Source organism: Chiloscyllium plagiosum, chromosome 12 (assembly GCF_004010195.1).
Source record: "Chiloscyllium plagiosum isolate BGI_BamShark_2017 chromosome 12, ASM401019v2, whole genome shotgun sequence".
NCBI classification, from domain to species: domain Eukaryota; kingdom Metazoa; phylum Chordata; class Chondrichthyes; order Orectolobiformes; family Hemiscylliidae; genus Chiloscyllium; species Chiloscyllium plagiosum.
This window is the reverse complement of record NC_057721.1, coordinates 14,820,062-14,833,395: the sequence shown is the minus strand read 5'-3', so window position 1 is coordinate 14,833,395 and position 13,334 is coordinate 14,820,062. Positions and strand designations below refer to the sequence as shown.

The 13,334-nt window shown below is 38.2% G+C and overlaps 2 protein-coding genes across 2 annotated transcripts in view; one reads left to right on the top strand and one right to left on the bottom strand.

Annotated features, from left to right (window-relative positions):
• The window catches only part of map3k15 (mitogen-activated protein kinase kinase kinase 15), a 137,445-nt gene extending 134,730 nt beyond the window's left edge, over positions 1 to 2,715 (top strand). The window contains exons 28-29 of the mRNA XM_043700555.1: positions 737 to 813; positions 2,615 to 2,715. Coding sequence (XP_043556490.1) covers positions 737 to 813; positions 2,615 to 2,672 — 135 coding nt within the window. The 3' untranslated portion in view covers positions 2,673 to 2,715. The remainder of the gene's footprint in view (positions 1 to 736; positions 814 to 2,614) is intronic.
• A 1,757-nt stretch (positions 2,716 to 4,472) lies between these two features.
• LOC122555000 (pyruvate dehydrogenase E1 component subunit alpha, mitochondrial-like) overlaps positions 4,473 to 13,334 on the bottom strand; it is a 36,086-nt gene continuing 27,224 nt past the window's right edge. The window contains exons 8-11 of the mRNA XM_043700557.1: positions 11,022 to 11,093; positions 9,850 to 9,917; positions 8,447 to 8,555; positions 4,473 to 4,983 (exon numbers count right to left, since the gene is read on the bottom strand). Of these exons, the coding sequence (XP_043556492.1) occupies positions 4,819 to 4,983; positions 8,447 to 8,555; positions 9,850 to 9,917; positions 11,022 to 11,093 (414 nt within the window). The 3' untranslated portion in view covers positions 4,473 to 4,818. The remainder of the gene's footprint in view (positions 4,984 to 8,446; positions 8,556 to 9,849; positions 9,918 to 11,021; positions 11,094 to 13,334) is intronic.

Here is a 13,334-nt window from a genome sequence, read left to right as displayed (position 1 = left end):
TTGGTACTGACTTTGGGGTGGTGTGTATCCCTGGAAAAGCTGGAATTTGTTGCCGCGTTCTAGTCTCCCTGAGGTAGCGGTAACAGGGGCTGCTTTTCTTCATATGCCACTGTTTGGGTAAATATGGTACTCAGGTGCTCTTCATTGGCTTTACTTGGTTATTCTCCACAGTGGTTTTGATATAATTGAGTGGCTTGGCCAATTCAATGTCAAGTAATCTGGAGTTGCAAATCAGTCAGACTAGGTGATGACAACCTGTAGTCACCCCCAGACATCAGTGAACCGATGTATCCCAAAGAATTATGGTCACTTTTACCAATTTAACAGGTTGGCTAATCTGAGTTTAAATTTTGAACTTACTCAAATGAGACTTTAGCTCTCATTCTCTATAATTAAAGTAGGTGTTATCTTGATTACCAGACCAGAACATAATGACCACCCTGCCTTATCCAGGTATGTATGAAAATGCCACTGTTTTTGGCACCACCTGCTGGTTAAATTTAAAATGATGTGCAGTTACTTTAAAAAATGACTTGCCTGTTTCTTTTGTGCATTAATGTTTTCTTATGGGCTGTTTATTCTCCTCTATCATCACAATAAACTTTGGATGATTTTTTTATACTACTTTTCGTTCATTATAGTAGATTCAGGTTAATAAATTGATAAAAATTTCTCGGAGCCAATAGATTGAACTGTTTGCTTTTGTCAACTTAAGAAGCTGTTTTTTTTTCACCAGATGTGTGCAGAAGGTTACACGTTGCCTGATGTATTGAAACATATCACTAAAGATGATTTAAGAAGCCTACAACTCCAGTAAGTGCTGTTTAAAATATTTACATAATTGCTCCATTTATAGTGGCTCTTTCAATTAATTGAGTTTCTGCTTCAAGTGTAGAATTGTCATTGCTTTCACAACTGAATCTAACCTAATCTAACTGTTGTTGCAACCACTCTTGTAAAATGTTTGACATTGTCAGGCAACCCATGAGCTGCTAGTTGAGAGCTTACAGGGCACTAGCTGGCAATGAATGCAACTGGTCTGCTTAGATTTTGGTATTGTGAAGTTTGTGCAAATTTTGAAGGACATGTCCAGCGTTCACTTTTTCCTTGAGCCGACTGTGAGGCTGAAACTTTAACTCAATGCTACATTTTTGCTCCAATCTAAAAGCAGATTTCAGTAGCAGTTGTTGGTGTGGATCTTGCTCTTCTGACAATGAAGTGAACCTATGACAAATACAACCCATTGCACACACTAAGCAGGTTGCCTTGAACTCAGTAAAGTCTCCCTTTAAAGCAATCGTAGCAGACAGAAAGGAAAAAAGAACAAACACCTGATACCACATTCAAGATTGCATTACTGGTTGGGATTGTCTTCATTTGACAGCTTTGAGAAACAAGTCAAACAAAAGCCAGTTGGCTATTCTTGTCTCTGTATTTTACTAGCCTGAATTTTATGGCAGTAACAATGGCGAAACTCTGTGTTCACTGTCTCTACTCTTTTGACACTGACTGCAACTTCTGAAATCCAAAAATTGCTATCATTTACTGCTACGTTTCTTCATTGAAGTCTGGCATTTTCACAGCAATCAAATAGAAATCACTGAAGTGAATCCCACTCTTGACTCTTTTAGTCTTCATAAATAATGCTTCACTGGGTTTTTGAAATAGTGTACCGAGTTCAAAATGTTTGCTGAGCCCTCATTCACCTGAGGCACTCTTGAGGTAGAACAAGTATGGGTTGAATACAACTCCACAGTTAGTCCATTAAAACCTGAGATGGTGACCAACAGGGATGGACTCCATACCAATGAGACAATGTTTTCCATCCCTGCTATAAACAATTGTTTTGGTCTTTGTTCTTCCCAATAATTAAATGAAAGAAATGTCTGTTTACCCAGTACTGGATGTTAGACAAGCTGTCTGGCTAATTAGACAGTGTTTGAGTCACATTGTCACTCAGTGCCAACCTGTCTAACACATATTAACTTATTAAAATGCTAAAACAATCAGGTTAGCTGTCTTGCTTACATGGGTGATTTTCATCCTCATTAAAATGTATCAATGGAAAATCAGAAGTACTACTTGACTGTTATGACTACCACTAATCCCTGTTCTCCAATCCTAATTGATACTCTGCTGAACAAAAAAAAATGTAGATGCAGCAATTAAACAGTCAACCAAAGCATAGTATAATGCCTCAGCAAGCCAGTGAGAAATTTAAGACCCTCAACTGTGACCAGGTGAACGTTGCTCCTAGCTCATTTGGTACATTATTGAAAAAACTTAAATCAGTAGGAAGACCTGACACATCTTGGCATGCTTGATTTATAACAGCTAAAACTTCTCATCCAAGGAGCCCTAGGGACCAGTAACTGGACCTACAGCATGACTGGGTATTCTCTCTTCTGTGCTGGTACCATAGTCTATTTCACAAACAAAGAAACATATGCAATGTATTTGGGGATAATTTGTTATATAGGAAAGCAGCACTGGGGGAAAACAGTGCAAACTGGTGGAAACTATGGATGTTAGATACACAGTATTAAACATTCTGTCCCATTAAACTAGCAGATGTACCCACTGGGATCTAACACTGTTGTTTTCCATATTTTAGAGGAGGACCCATTTGCCGAATCTGGAACGGTATTTTAAAGTTCAGGAAAGGAGTCTAATCTTCCAGAGTGCTATTTTTATGACATGAGTGACCAAAGCTGCTATTCTACTGAGTAATTATGTATGTACTGTGTATTTGCATAGATTTATCTGGATGTGTACTGTGGAGGTCCTTGGGTATGATACATATTGTAATGCTATGTAATTTTGAGAATCAACATTGAAAGCAGTCACAGTGGATTGTCTGCAGGATTGGGGATTAGCAAATGATCCGAGAGAAGTTAATCACCTCAAGTTGACTCATTCTGACAAATAGTATTTACCTCCTTCACCTAAAAGCATTAAGACTACCACCAAGTACCAAATCAACTATAGTTCCCTGTTCCCATTCTGTGACAGGTGATGTCATCATTTAATTGCTCATTTCACTTTTAATTAAATTAAAGAGCAGGTTATGTATTTTAATCAATAAATCAAAGTCAGTTTCCTGGTTGTAAGCAGAAGCAAGGACCTTGCTTTGCAGGAAGTATTTTAATCTAACCATCAATATTACTTAGAATTTGTGGCATAGAATCGTTGCATGGCCTTTAAACACCTACATTGTCTTTAACTGAAGTTACACAGGAAACATTTTGTCTTGCATGAAGAATTTGCCAGTTGACACAACACAGCCATTTGGGACTGAGAAAGGTAGAGTTTCATGAATGGATGAATTCATTATAAAAAGGATTGCATGTTAGTTGTTTTTGTGGACAGACAAAATTCCCTAATTGACATTATTCATGAGAAATAGGTTTTGATGCAGAATTTAAGTCAGTGATCCGAATAACGTCTGATGCCACAATTGAAGATGTATTCTAATTTTAGCGCTTGTACATAAACATATTTGTAAATGTTGCACATAATTATTTTCAGACAGTGTTATTGTCATAGAAACTAAACTAGGCCACTCAGCCCTTGGAGTCTTGATTTGTGACCTTTGCTCGGCAAGGGTCAAGATCATCCGTTTTGCAACTTTCAATTGTATTCTATCCTGGAGGATTTTTGAAAGATTTCCACTGCTGTGTTTGCAATGAAGTACTTTCCAATTTCCTCCAAATAGCCTAGCTCTAAATTTAAAATTTGCCTTTTTTCCCCACAGACCTTTCCCACCAGACCTATCATAGCAAAGAATTCCCAATGTTCAACTGCTTTACTGTTGGACACTGATGGTTAAGCAGCCCAGTAGGAAAATCAATATTCCTGCAGAATTTTCTGGCATTTACTAGTTTCTTGCCAATTAAGTAAAATTGGAGAGAGTTTCGAAAGCACCAAAAAAATATTACTTGCATGTTGAATCCATTTACTATCCTTTGTGGGGGAAAAAAAACAACTTGCTGTCAGACTTTGAATGCGTTTTTATGGTTGTGGATTAGAGTAATCTTCACTATGTAACATTTTTATGCTCCACAAACTGTGCCAAATTATCTCCTATAGCTGTATGCTAGATCAATCAAAATTGAAACCTACTACACCACCCTCTTTCCATAACTCTACATCATAAAGTCTTGCAAGATTCTAAGACAACTAATAGCCACTTGCAGTTAATCCAAAGAGATTCTACAAATTAAGCACAATTAGTGACATATGTTAGTGTGGAGAGGCACCCTCATTTCTGGACAACTCAGATCTTTTCCAGAAGTTGTTAGATCCAGTGTGCATTTTTATCATGCTCATTGATGTTGTAGGGTCCATCCTTGCGAGTTAAGCTTGTTGGGACATTGTATTTTTGTCACTAATCTAAACTTTCCACACTTTTTGACACATACCATATATTACACATTATTAACTTTGGATTGAAAGTCACAAAAAGTACACAATTAATCTTATTTTGACTTTATTACATGTCAGACACTTGCTATCTGGCAAAACAGCATCAACTCTGATCTGCTTCAGGAACACCCTTGATTAAAAACAACCCCACTGGTACAAGATGGCAACCATTAAATAAACCATGGGACGCAAGTAATTCACAAGGGTTTAAGAATCTGTATATGTACATGTAAAAAAACAAATTCAAACACAGTAAAAGTCCTAATTTTCTTAATATGCAGTTTTGCTTAACTGAAACATTAATCGTTTACGAACATGACTTTCAGATTCCATTTGAGAATGTACATATTGGTTGTAGGTGATTGTGTAACAAATTTGAAGGGTGTTATTCCTTTAGGATACTGATCTATACTTGATCCAAGGGTTAGTGCCACGAACATCAAATGTTGCTTCGTTGTGGTAAATGTTGTGGGCCAGATCATCTAAAGCAGGTTCAGGATCAGTGGTGGCAAATTGTGCTGCTTCCTCCACCTCCTGTCTGACACTAACATCGATTTCCTGTAAGAAAACACAAATATTACTTGACCATGTTATGAACCACTTATCAGTAAAATGGAATGGAAGGACAGAATAATTGAAAATACACCTTCACTATATTCACACATGGGGGCAGGGTTCCCATGGGCCTAGGTGCAAAATGGGCTCAGTGAACTTGGCACCAGTGAGGTTAATGGGTGTGTATATAAAATAGACTACCAATTATATAAAACGCCCAGTTTGAGATCCTGCTATAGATCAATTTCACTTACAGTTCATTATGTATACACAGGGGAGAAAGTGGGGTCTGCAGATGCTGGAGATCAGAGATGGAAATGTGTTGCTGGAAAAGTGCAGCAGGTCAGGCAGCATCTAGGGAACAGGAGAATCGACGTTTCGGGCATTAGCCCTTCTTCAGGGCTAATGCCCGAAACGTCGATTCTCCTGTTCCCTAGATGCTGCCTGACCTGCTGCGCTTTTCCAGCAACATATTTCCATTATGTATACACACACCAGTGTCTACTTAGTATCTGACTCTAAATTTCACCAGAACAAACTAAATGCTACAATTGCAGAGGAAATCAGACAGCAGCTGTTAAGACCTTTACCCTTTCAGGCCACATCAACAGGTTTTTTCTCCTCCCCAGCACCCCTCATTCAAACTAACCAAGTGTACCTGCCCAGAACTTTTTAATGCTTCTTTCTTTATAACCTATGCTTTTTAAATATTTAAAATTGTGTTGCAAAAAAAGGTCAGATGTTTCCTCAGTTTTTTCATCTTTACCATGGGACTACTTCTCCCCATTTCTCTATGTTCCTGAGCATCTTTGTTTCAGTTTTCTAATGTTATTCTTCATCTTTTTTCAACACCTAACTCACAATATCAGAGGATGCTCCTCTGACCAACTTACACACACATTATGTTGCTGTTTGATCTGCCCCATTCCACCCCACTAATGCGTGACATGCATTTCTAGCTGGAGGATAATGATCATGACTGAAAGGCGATGCAAACTTTCAGATACATTCAATTCATTACTGCATTTGGATGCACAAAAAGATCCAATTTAGGAAGAGTTTGTTTCATCCTTTATCCAACACCTGAAAATTCACACCGTGAATTGGTGAAATGGAGAAACGTAGATTTTAATTTGCTAAATTTCACAGGAATAAAATAGAACATAGAACAATACAGCACAGAGCAGGCCCCTTCGGCCCTCGATGTTGCGCCAACCTGTGAACTAATCTAAGCCCACCCCCCCACACTATCCCATCATCATCCATGTGCTTATCCAAGGACTGTTTAAATCTCCCTAATGTGGCTGAGTTCACTACATTGGCAGATAGGGCATTCCATGCCCTTACTACTCTGAGTAAAGAACCTGCCTCTGATTTCTGTCTTAAATCTATCACCCCTCAATTTGTAGTTATGCCTCCTCGTATAAGCTGACATCATCATCCTAGGAAAAAAACTTCCAATGTCTACCCTATCTAATCCTCTGATCATCTTGTATGTCTGTATCAAATCTCTTCTTAGCCTTCTTCTCTCCAATGAGAACAGACCCAAGTCTCTCAACCTTTCCTCATAAGAGCTTCCCTCCAGACCAGGCAACATCCTGGTAAATCTCCTCTGCACCTTTTCCAATGTTTCCATGTCCTCCCTGTAATGGGGCAACCAGAACTGTACACAAGATTCCAAGTGCAGCCGCACTAGCATTTTGTATAACTGCAGCATGACATTGCGGCTCCGGAACTCAATCCCTCTACCAATGAAACCTAATATTGTATGCCTTCTTAACAGCACTATCAACCTGGGTGCCAACTTTCAGGGATCTATGTATATGGACACCATCTGCACATCCACATGACCAAGAATCTTTCCATTGACCCAGTACTCTGCCTTCCTGTTATTCTTCCCAAAGTGCATTACCTCACATTTAGCTGCATTGAACTCCATTTGCCATCTCAGCCCAATTCTGCAGTTTATCCAAGCCCCCACATTTTTCCACACTGTCCACTACTCCACCAACGTTAGTGTCATCTGCAAACTTACTAACGCGTCCACCTATGCCTGCATCCAAGTCATTTATAAAAATGACACACAGCAGTGGTCCCCAAATAGATCCTTGTAGCACACCACTAGTAACCGGACTCCAAGCCGAATATTTTCCATTAACCATCACTCGCTGCCTTTTTACAGAAAGCCAGTTTCTAATCCAAACTGCTAAATCATTCTCAATCCCATGCCTCTGCATTTTCTCCAACAGCCTACCATGTGGAACCTTATCAAAGGCTTTACTGAAGTCCATGTATACCACGTCAACTGCCCTATCTTCATCCACATGCTTGGTCACCTTCTCAAAAAAATTCAATGAGGTTTGAGAGACATGACCTGCCCGCTATGTAATCTTGTTGACTATCTGAAATCAAATTGTTGCTTGCTAGATGATTATAAATCCTCTCTTATAACCCTTTCCTACATCAGAAGTAAGGCTCACTGGTCTATAATTACCTGGGTCATCTCTACTGCCCTTCTTGAACAAGGGCACGACATTTGCAATCCTCCAGTCCTCTGGCACTAAACCTGTAGACAATGACGACTCAAATATCAAAGCCAAAGGCTCCATTATCTCCTCCCCACCTTCCCAGAAAATCCTCAAATAAATGACATCCGGCCCAGGGGACTTGTCTACTTTCACTCCTAGAATTGATACCACTTCTTCGTAACTAACCTCTATCCTTTCTAGTCCAATATCTCCTATCTCATTCTTCTCCTCTACGATATTCTCCTTTTCCTGAGTGAAAATCGATGAGATTAGTTCATTTAGCACCTCTCCTGATCTCCACAGGGTCCACACTCAACATCCCACTTCTGTCTTTGACTGGCCCTATTCCTACCCTAGTCATCCTTTTATTCCTCACATACCTATAGAAAGCTTTAGGGTTCTCCTTTATTCTACCTGCTAAAAACTGCTCATGTTTTCTCTTTGCTCCTCTTAACTCTCTTTAAATCCTTCCCTGCTGATTTGTAACTCTCCATCGCCTCATCTGAACCATCTTGTCTTATCAACACACAAAGCTCCTTTTCCACTTAACAAGAGATGCAATTTCTGTAGTAAACCACGATTCCCTTATCTTATCACTTCCTCCCTGCCTGACAGGGACATACCTATCAGGGACACGAAATATCTGTCCCTTAAACCAGCTCCACATTTCCATCATCCCCATCCCCTGCATTTTGCAACCCTATTCTATGCATCCTAATTCTTGCCTAATCGCATTAAAAAGCATTATGGCCTACCAAACTGCTGAATTAATCATCAAAAATATCTGGGTTTACATACTTTCGTGAGAAAATATCCATGTAAGCAAATTTGACAAACTGTTCTACACAGTGAGATGAACTGCATTTAAAAATCAATGCATTAACAGACATGATCATTTGTTGCAATCAAATATCCAATGGCCATGGATAGCAACATACCTTCAGCTCTTCTATGCTGGATAGGTTCTTGCTCAGCATCCTCTCCTTTAACATGGTAATGGGATCACTTTTACTTCTTACTTCCTGGATTTCTTCTCGAGTACGATAACTACAAAGTACAATTAAACCATTTATTTACAAATGCTGCAGGACACCAATTTCTTTTCCTTGGATAGCTGGAATGTCACCATATTTCAGTAAAAGTAAATAGTAATTTAAAAATTGGAAAACTTTAAGAAGTGTTGCTCAGGTCTTAACATTTCTGAATGCTTTGAGTAACATTATTTTTAATCGGAGAAAATGAATAAAGATAGATTGTAAGAACAATCAGTATTGATTTAAAAAGGTTTCATGCAGCAATAAAGTAGTAAATAAGGGGAGATGGTAGGATTGCTTCACAGATGTTTTTGTGAATGCAATTTGTTTAATTTCCCAGAATTTCTACCCCGAATGGGGTAAACAATGGGACATTAACATTAAAAGTTTACTGTAGTAGTGATAAAGATCAACTATATTCAAATGAGATGTACCATAATACTGTGATAAGTGTAAAATATTTTTAGAATTTGTATTTTTAAAAGAGGCAGATGTGCATCCTCCGTTCTTGAGCTAACTTTTAGTTTAAAAAAGGTCAGTAGGTCATCCACAATTTCCAAGAAGGTATCTGATTTAGCATTGCAGAAGAGTTTGTGCAGAATTGTTTAAGTTGTCAGAACTGAGACACTCAGACTAACAGTGATATACAGTTACTTTTGTCCGGTCACTAAATTACAAATACTAATGTAATGTTTTGATACCAAATTCATCTATTCAGAAAACTCTACTTTGCTCAGTTGCAAATTGTTTCAGCAAGACAAAATGTTTCCTGTACAGTCAGAGTTAACGTTTCGGATGCAGTTCTGAAGAAAGGTCATTGGACCTGAAATGTTAACTTTGATTTGTCTCCACAGATGCTACAGACCTGCTGAGTTTTTCTATCATCTGTAGTTCTTTCAGTTTTGTCTCGTGTATAACTTAAGTTAAAGACGATGTAGGGATTGAATTACATACAAATGATTCAATGCCAGTAGGAATGAGATTTCTCTGGGAATGAGTAAACAAAAAGGAGATTGTTGGGAAATATTTGAAACATTGTTCTGCTGTCTATGTATAAACTGTAGTAAATGTGCAGTCTTGTCTTTTTATTCTTATGTAATAAATGCTATTTTGTTAAAGAACATTTGCAGCTTTGAGTTAATACTTTTCAGTGACTGAATACCACAGAGACTAACTGCAAAAATTAAACACGTTTATCAAACCAGGATCATTCTAGGATCCGACTTGTCCAGTATTACGGATAATGGAGATTGTAACAATACCAAAGGTAATGTAATTTAATTGGCTTTGTCTACACATAGCTTTACCTGATACCAGGATCACTCATACTGTGTCCATGATAACGATATGTTTGCAGTTCCATCAAGATAGGACCCTGAAATTGAATAAGTGTTAGAATTCATTGAACAAACAATAATCTACCTGATAATATGCCATTCCAATATATAGAGGTATATAACATAACAGGTGCCTGGAATGTATGCAGCTCATTGAAGGATTCACACACCACCACAAAAGATAAAACTATCAGGTGACTATTGGTGTCACCACTTTTGATGCATGCTGACCTCTTATTTTTGGATTATTGCCCCTCAATAATTCCTTTTAAACACATGTACATCTCTTAATATCCTTTAGAAATCAAAATTCAGACTACGCAATGATCTCCTTATGTGGCATTTCAACTTATTCCCTTGTGACCAACTGCAAACGTTTAGCGGATGAATGTCAACAACTACAAAAGCGTAGTGGTTACTGGTATTCGTCACCAAAACAATACAAACATCTCAAATCTTCAATATGAAATACAATATTGTACAAGAACAACAAAAAAAACAGGAGAATTCAAGGCTTTTATTGTAGCTCAAGTAAGTAATGACAGGAATATGTGCTGTTTGATTTCTTCAAGGCCTGTTGCCAGACACCTGTTTTGATTTATACTTTCCTAAAACATTATTCTATTATCAATAATAGATGCTCAGTTTCGTTAGTGCAATGTACAGAGGAAACTCAATTATCCGGCATTCCATTATCCAAATTTTGGATTATCCGAACAAGATCAAGATCCCAAGGCCCTCATGTTTGGCTAAACTGTGTTATCCGGCATTCGATTAACTGAACGAAATACTCCCCACCTGTGTCCTTCGGATAATTGAGGTTCCTTTGCAAACGATTTGTCACTTATTAGAGATTTGTTTTATATCCTACAGTAAGTCACAAAATTTACAGATGTTAGTGAGCACTATACAAGACTAAGTTAATCCCAACATTTACAAGAATCACACATTTATATCCAAACTTCAGCAGCAATTCACACTTTGGGTTTATGGTCCTATTATAATACAAGTTGTTTTGTAGACTTCTATAAATAGCATTCTTTGAACTAAATACTTTTGGAAATCCACTGAATTCTCTACTACCGAACCATTTCTAACTAAAATAAAAAACTTCACGTACTCCAGTAATATTTTTGTTTTACCTTTCCAGACCTGCAGTAATCTGCTGCAAACCTTGTGGCTTCTCTAACACACAATATATCCATGCCATCGACCTGTCAACAGAATTGAGTAAGATGGATTTATATATAATATACAGTTGCAAATACACCTTTAAGAATCATGTTGTTGCTGTGTTTTCTCACGTTCCTTTATCAGAAGACAGCAGTGCTGTTCCAGTAATCTGTGGGCCATAACTGACCATTCTAGATATGTCACATATGAAGGACATTAGGTACAAAATAAAATCCTGGTGCTTTATCATATGATTAAGAGTAGTGTGGTATTATAATTTCTTGGTGCATCCTAAGTCAAAAATTGTATAAGTAACTAAAAATGTAGACACAATTGTTATCCAACTAAACGCACTAACAAGGATCACTAAAATGATAAATTGGAAGGATAAGCCATCTTAAAGGCTTGAGTAACAAGTGAAACTGGTTATTTCACATAGCCATGCAGTTACAACATAAATGGTGTTTTCCACTAACAGGATGCATCCATCAAGCCAGAAGTGGCTTTCTGCCTATCACACAAATCAGGAGCATGTATGAATTTCATTGTTCTGTACATATGAACATACAGAAGAACGAAGTATACCATTCAGCCTATCAATTCTAACCTGCCACTCAGTAAGATCAAGGCTGATCTTTTTGTTTCAAATTCCAAATTCTCACCTCCACCCAATAATCTTTGATTTCCTGCCTAACACGAATGTATCCTTTATCTCAAAAATATGTCCCCACCTCCACCACAGGCAGTGTTACAAAGTCACATAAATTTCCATTTATGTCCTAAAAGTTCTAGATTGATCTACAAGAGGAAACATCCTTTTTGCATCCATCTTGTCAAGACCATTCAGGATCTCATACATTTCAATCAATAATGAATCAATCCTCATCTCCTCTGAACTCCAGTGGAATCAACCCCAGACCAAAGGGAGGATTGCAGATGCTGGAGATTAGAGTCAAGAGTGTGGTGCTGGAGAAGCACAGCAGGTCAGGCAGCATCCGAGGAGCAGGAGAATCAACGTTTCAGGCAAAAGGCCCTTCATCAGGAAACATCCACACACTCATCTTCATATCCTTATAAAACAATCTGCTTATTCTAGGTATCAAATCTAGTAAACCTCCTCTGACCAGCCTCCAATGCATTTACATCCTAAGAGAGACCAAAACTGCATGCAGTATTCAAGGTGTGGGCTCACCAATCCCCAGTACAACTGAATCATAACATCCTTACTTTTATGTTAAATGTTTCTTTTAATAAAGTAGAGCATTTCATTAGCCTTCTAGGTTATCTGCTGTACCTGCACCAACATTTTGCGAAACATGCACCATAACAAATCCCTTTACACCTTGAAATTCTGCAGTTGTTCTCTAAGTTTAGATTAGATTCCCTATGGCATGAAAACAAGCCATTTGGCCCAACAAGTCCACACTGACCCTCCGAAGAGTAACCCTCCTAGATCCATTCCCCTACCCTATATTTACCTCTGACTAATGCAACTAACACTAAAAGCAATTTCGTATGACCAATTCACCCGATCGGTACATCTTTGGATTGTGGGAGGAAACCGGAGCACCCAGAGGAAACCCCACACAAACACAGGGAAAATGCGCAAACTCCACACAGTCGCCTGAGGCGGGAATCGAACCGGGGTCCCTAGTGCTGAGAGGCAGCAGTGCTAACCACTGCGCCACCATGATGTCATACTTTGCTTTTTAATTTTTCCTATCAATGCAAATAATTTCACATTTTGTTATATTACCCACTTTGGTTTTTGACTTTTGCTTACTCTCTCAACCGATCTACATCTTTCTGCAACTGCCTTAGATCTTCATGATGTTACTATGTTGGTCTCATCTATGAATTCAGCTACTATGTCTTCAATCTCTTGCCCAAGGTATTGATGTGAATTTTACAAAGCTGAAGCTTAAGCACAGACTCCTGTGGAACTTCATCACATCCTATCAAAGACCTATTTGTGCACATTCTACTTACTGCCAGCCAACCAATCATCTTCACTACATCATTAGCTTTTATTATACACAATAATCTTTGTTGTGGTACCTTTTCAAATGTCTTCTGGAAATCACGTGTACAGTAGTACATCTATAGGCTCCTTTTTATCCAGTGCATGATATTCTTTCAAAGAATTCCAATTAGCGATTAAACACAATTTCCCTTTCACAAAACCTTGCTGATGCCTCCTGATTACCTTGACATTTTTGAAGTGTGCAGTGATCATCACCTTAATGATCAATTCTAACAATTTCCCTACCATTGACACAAAG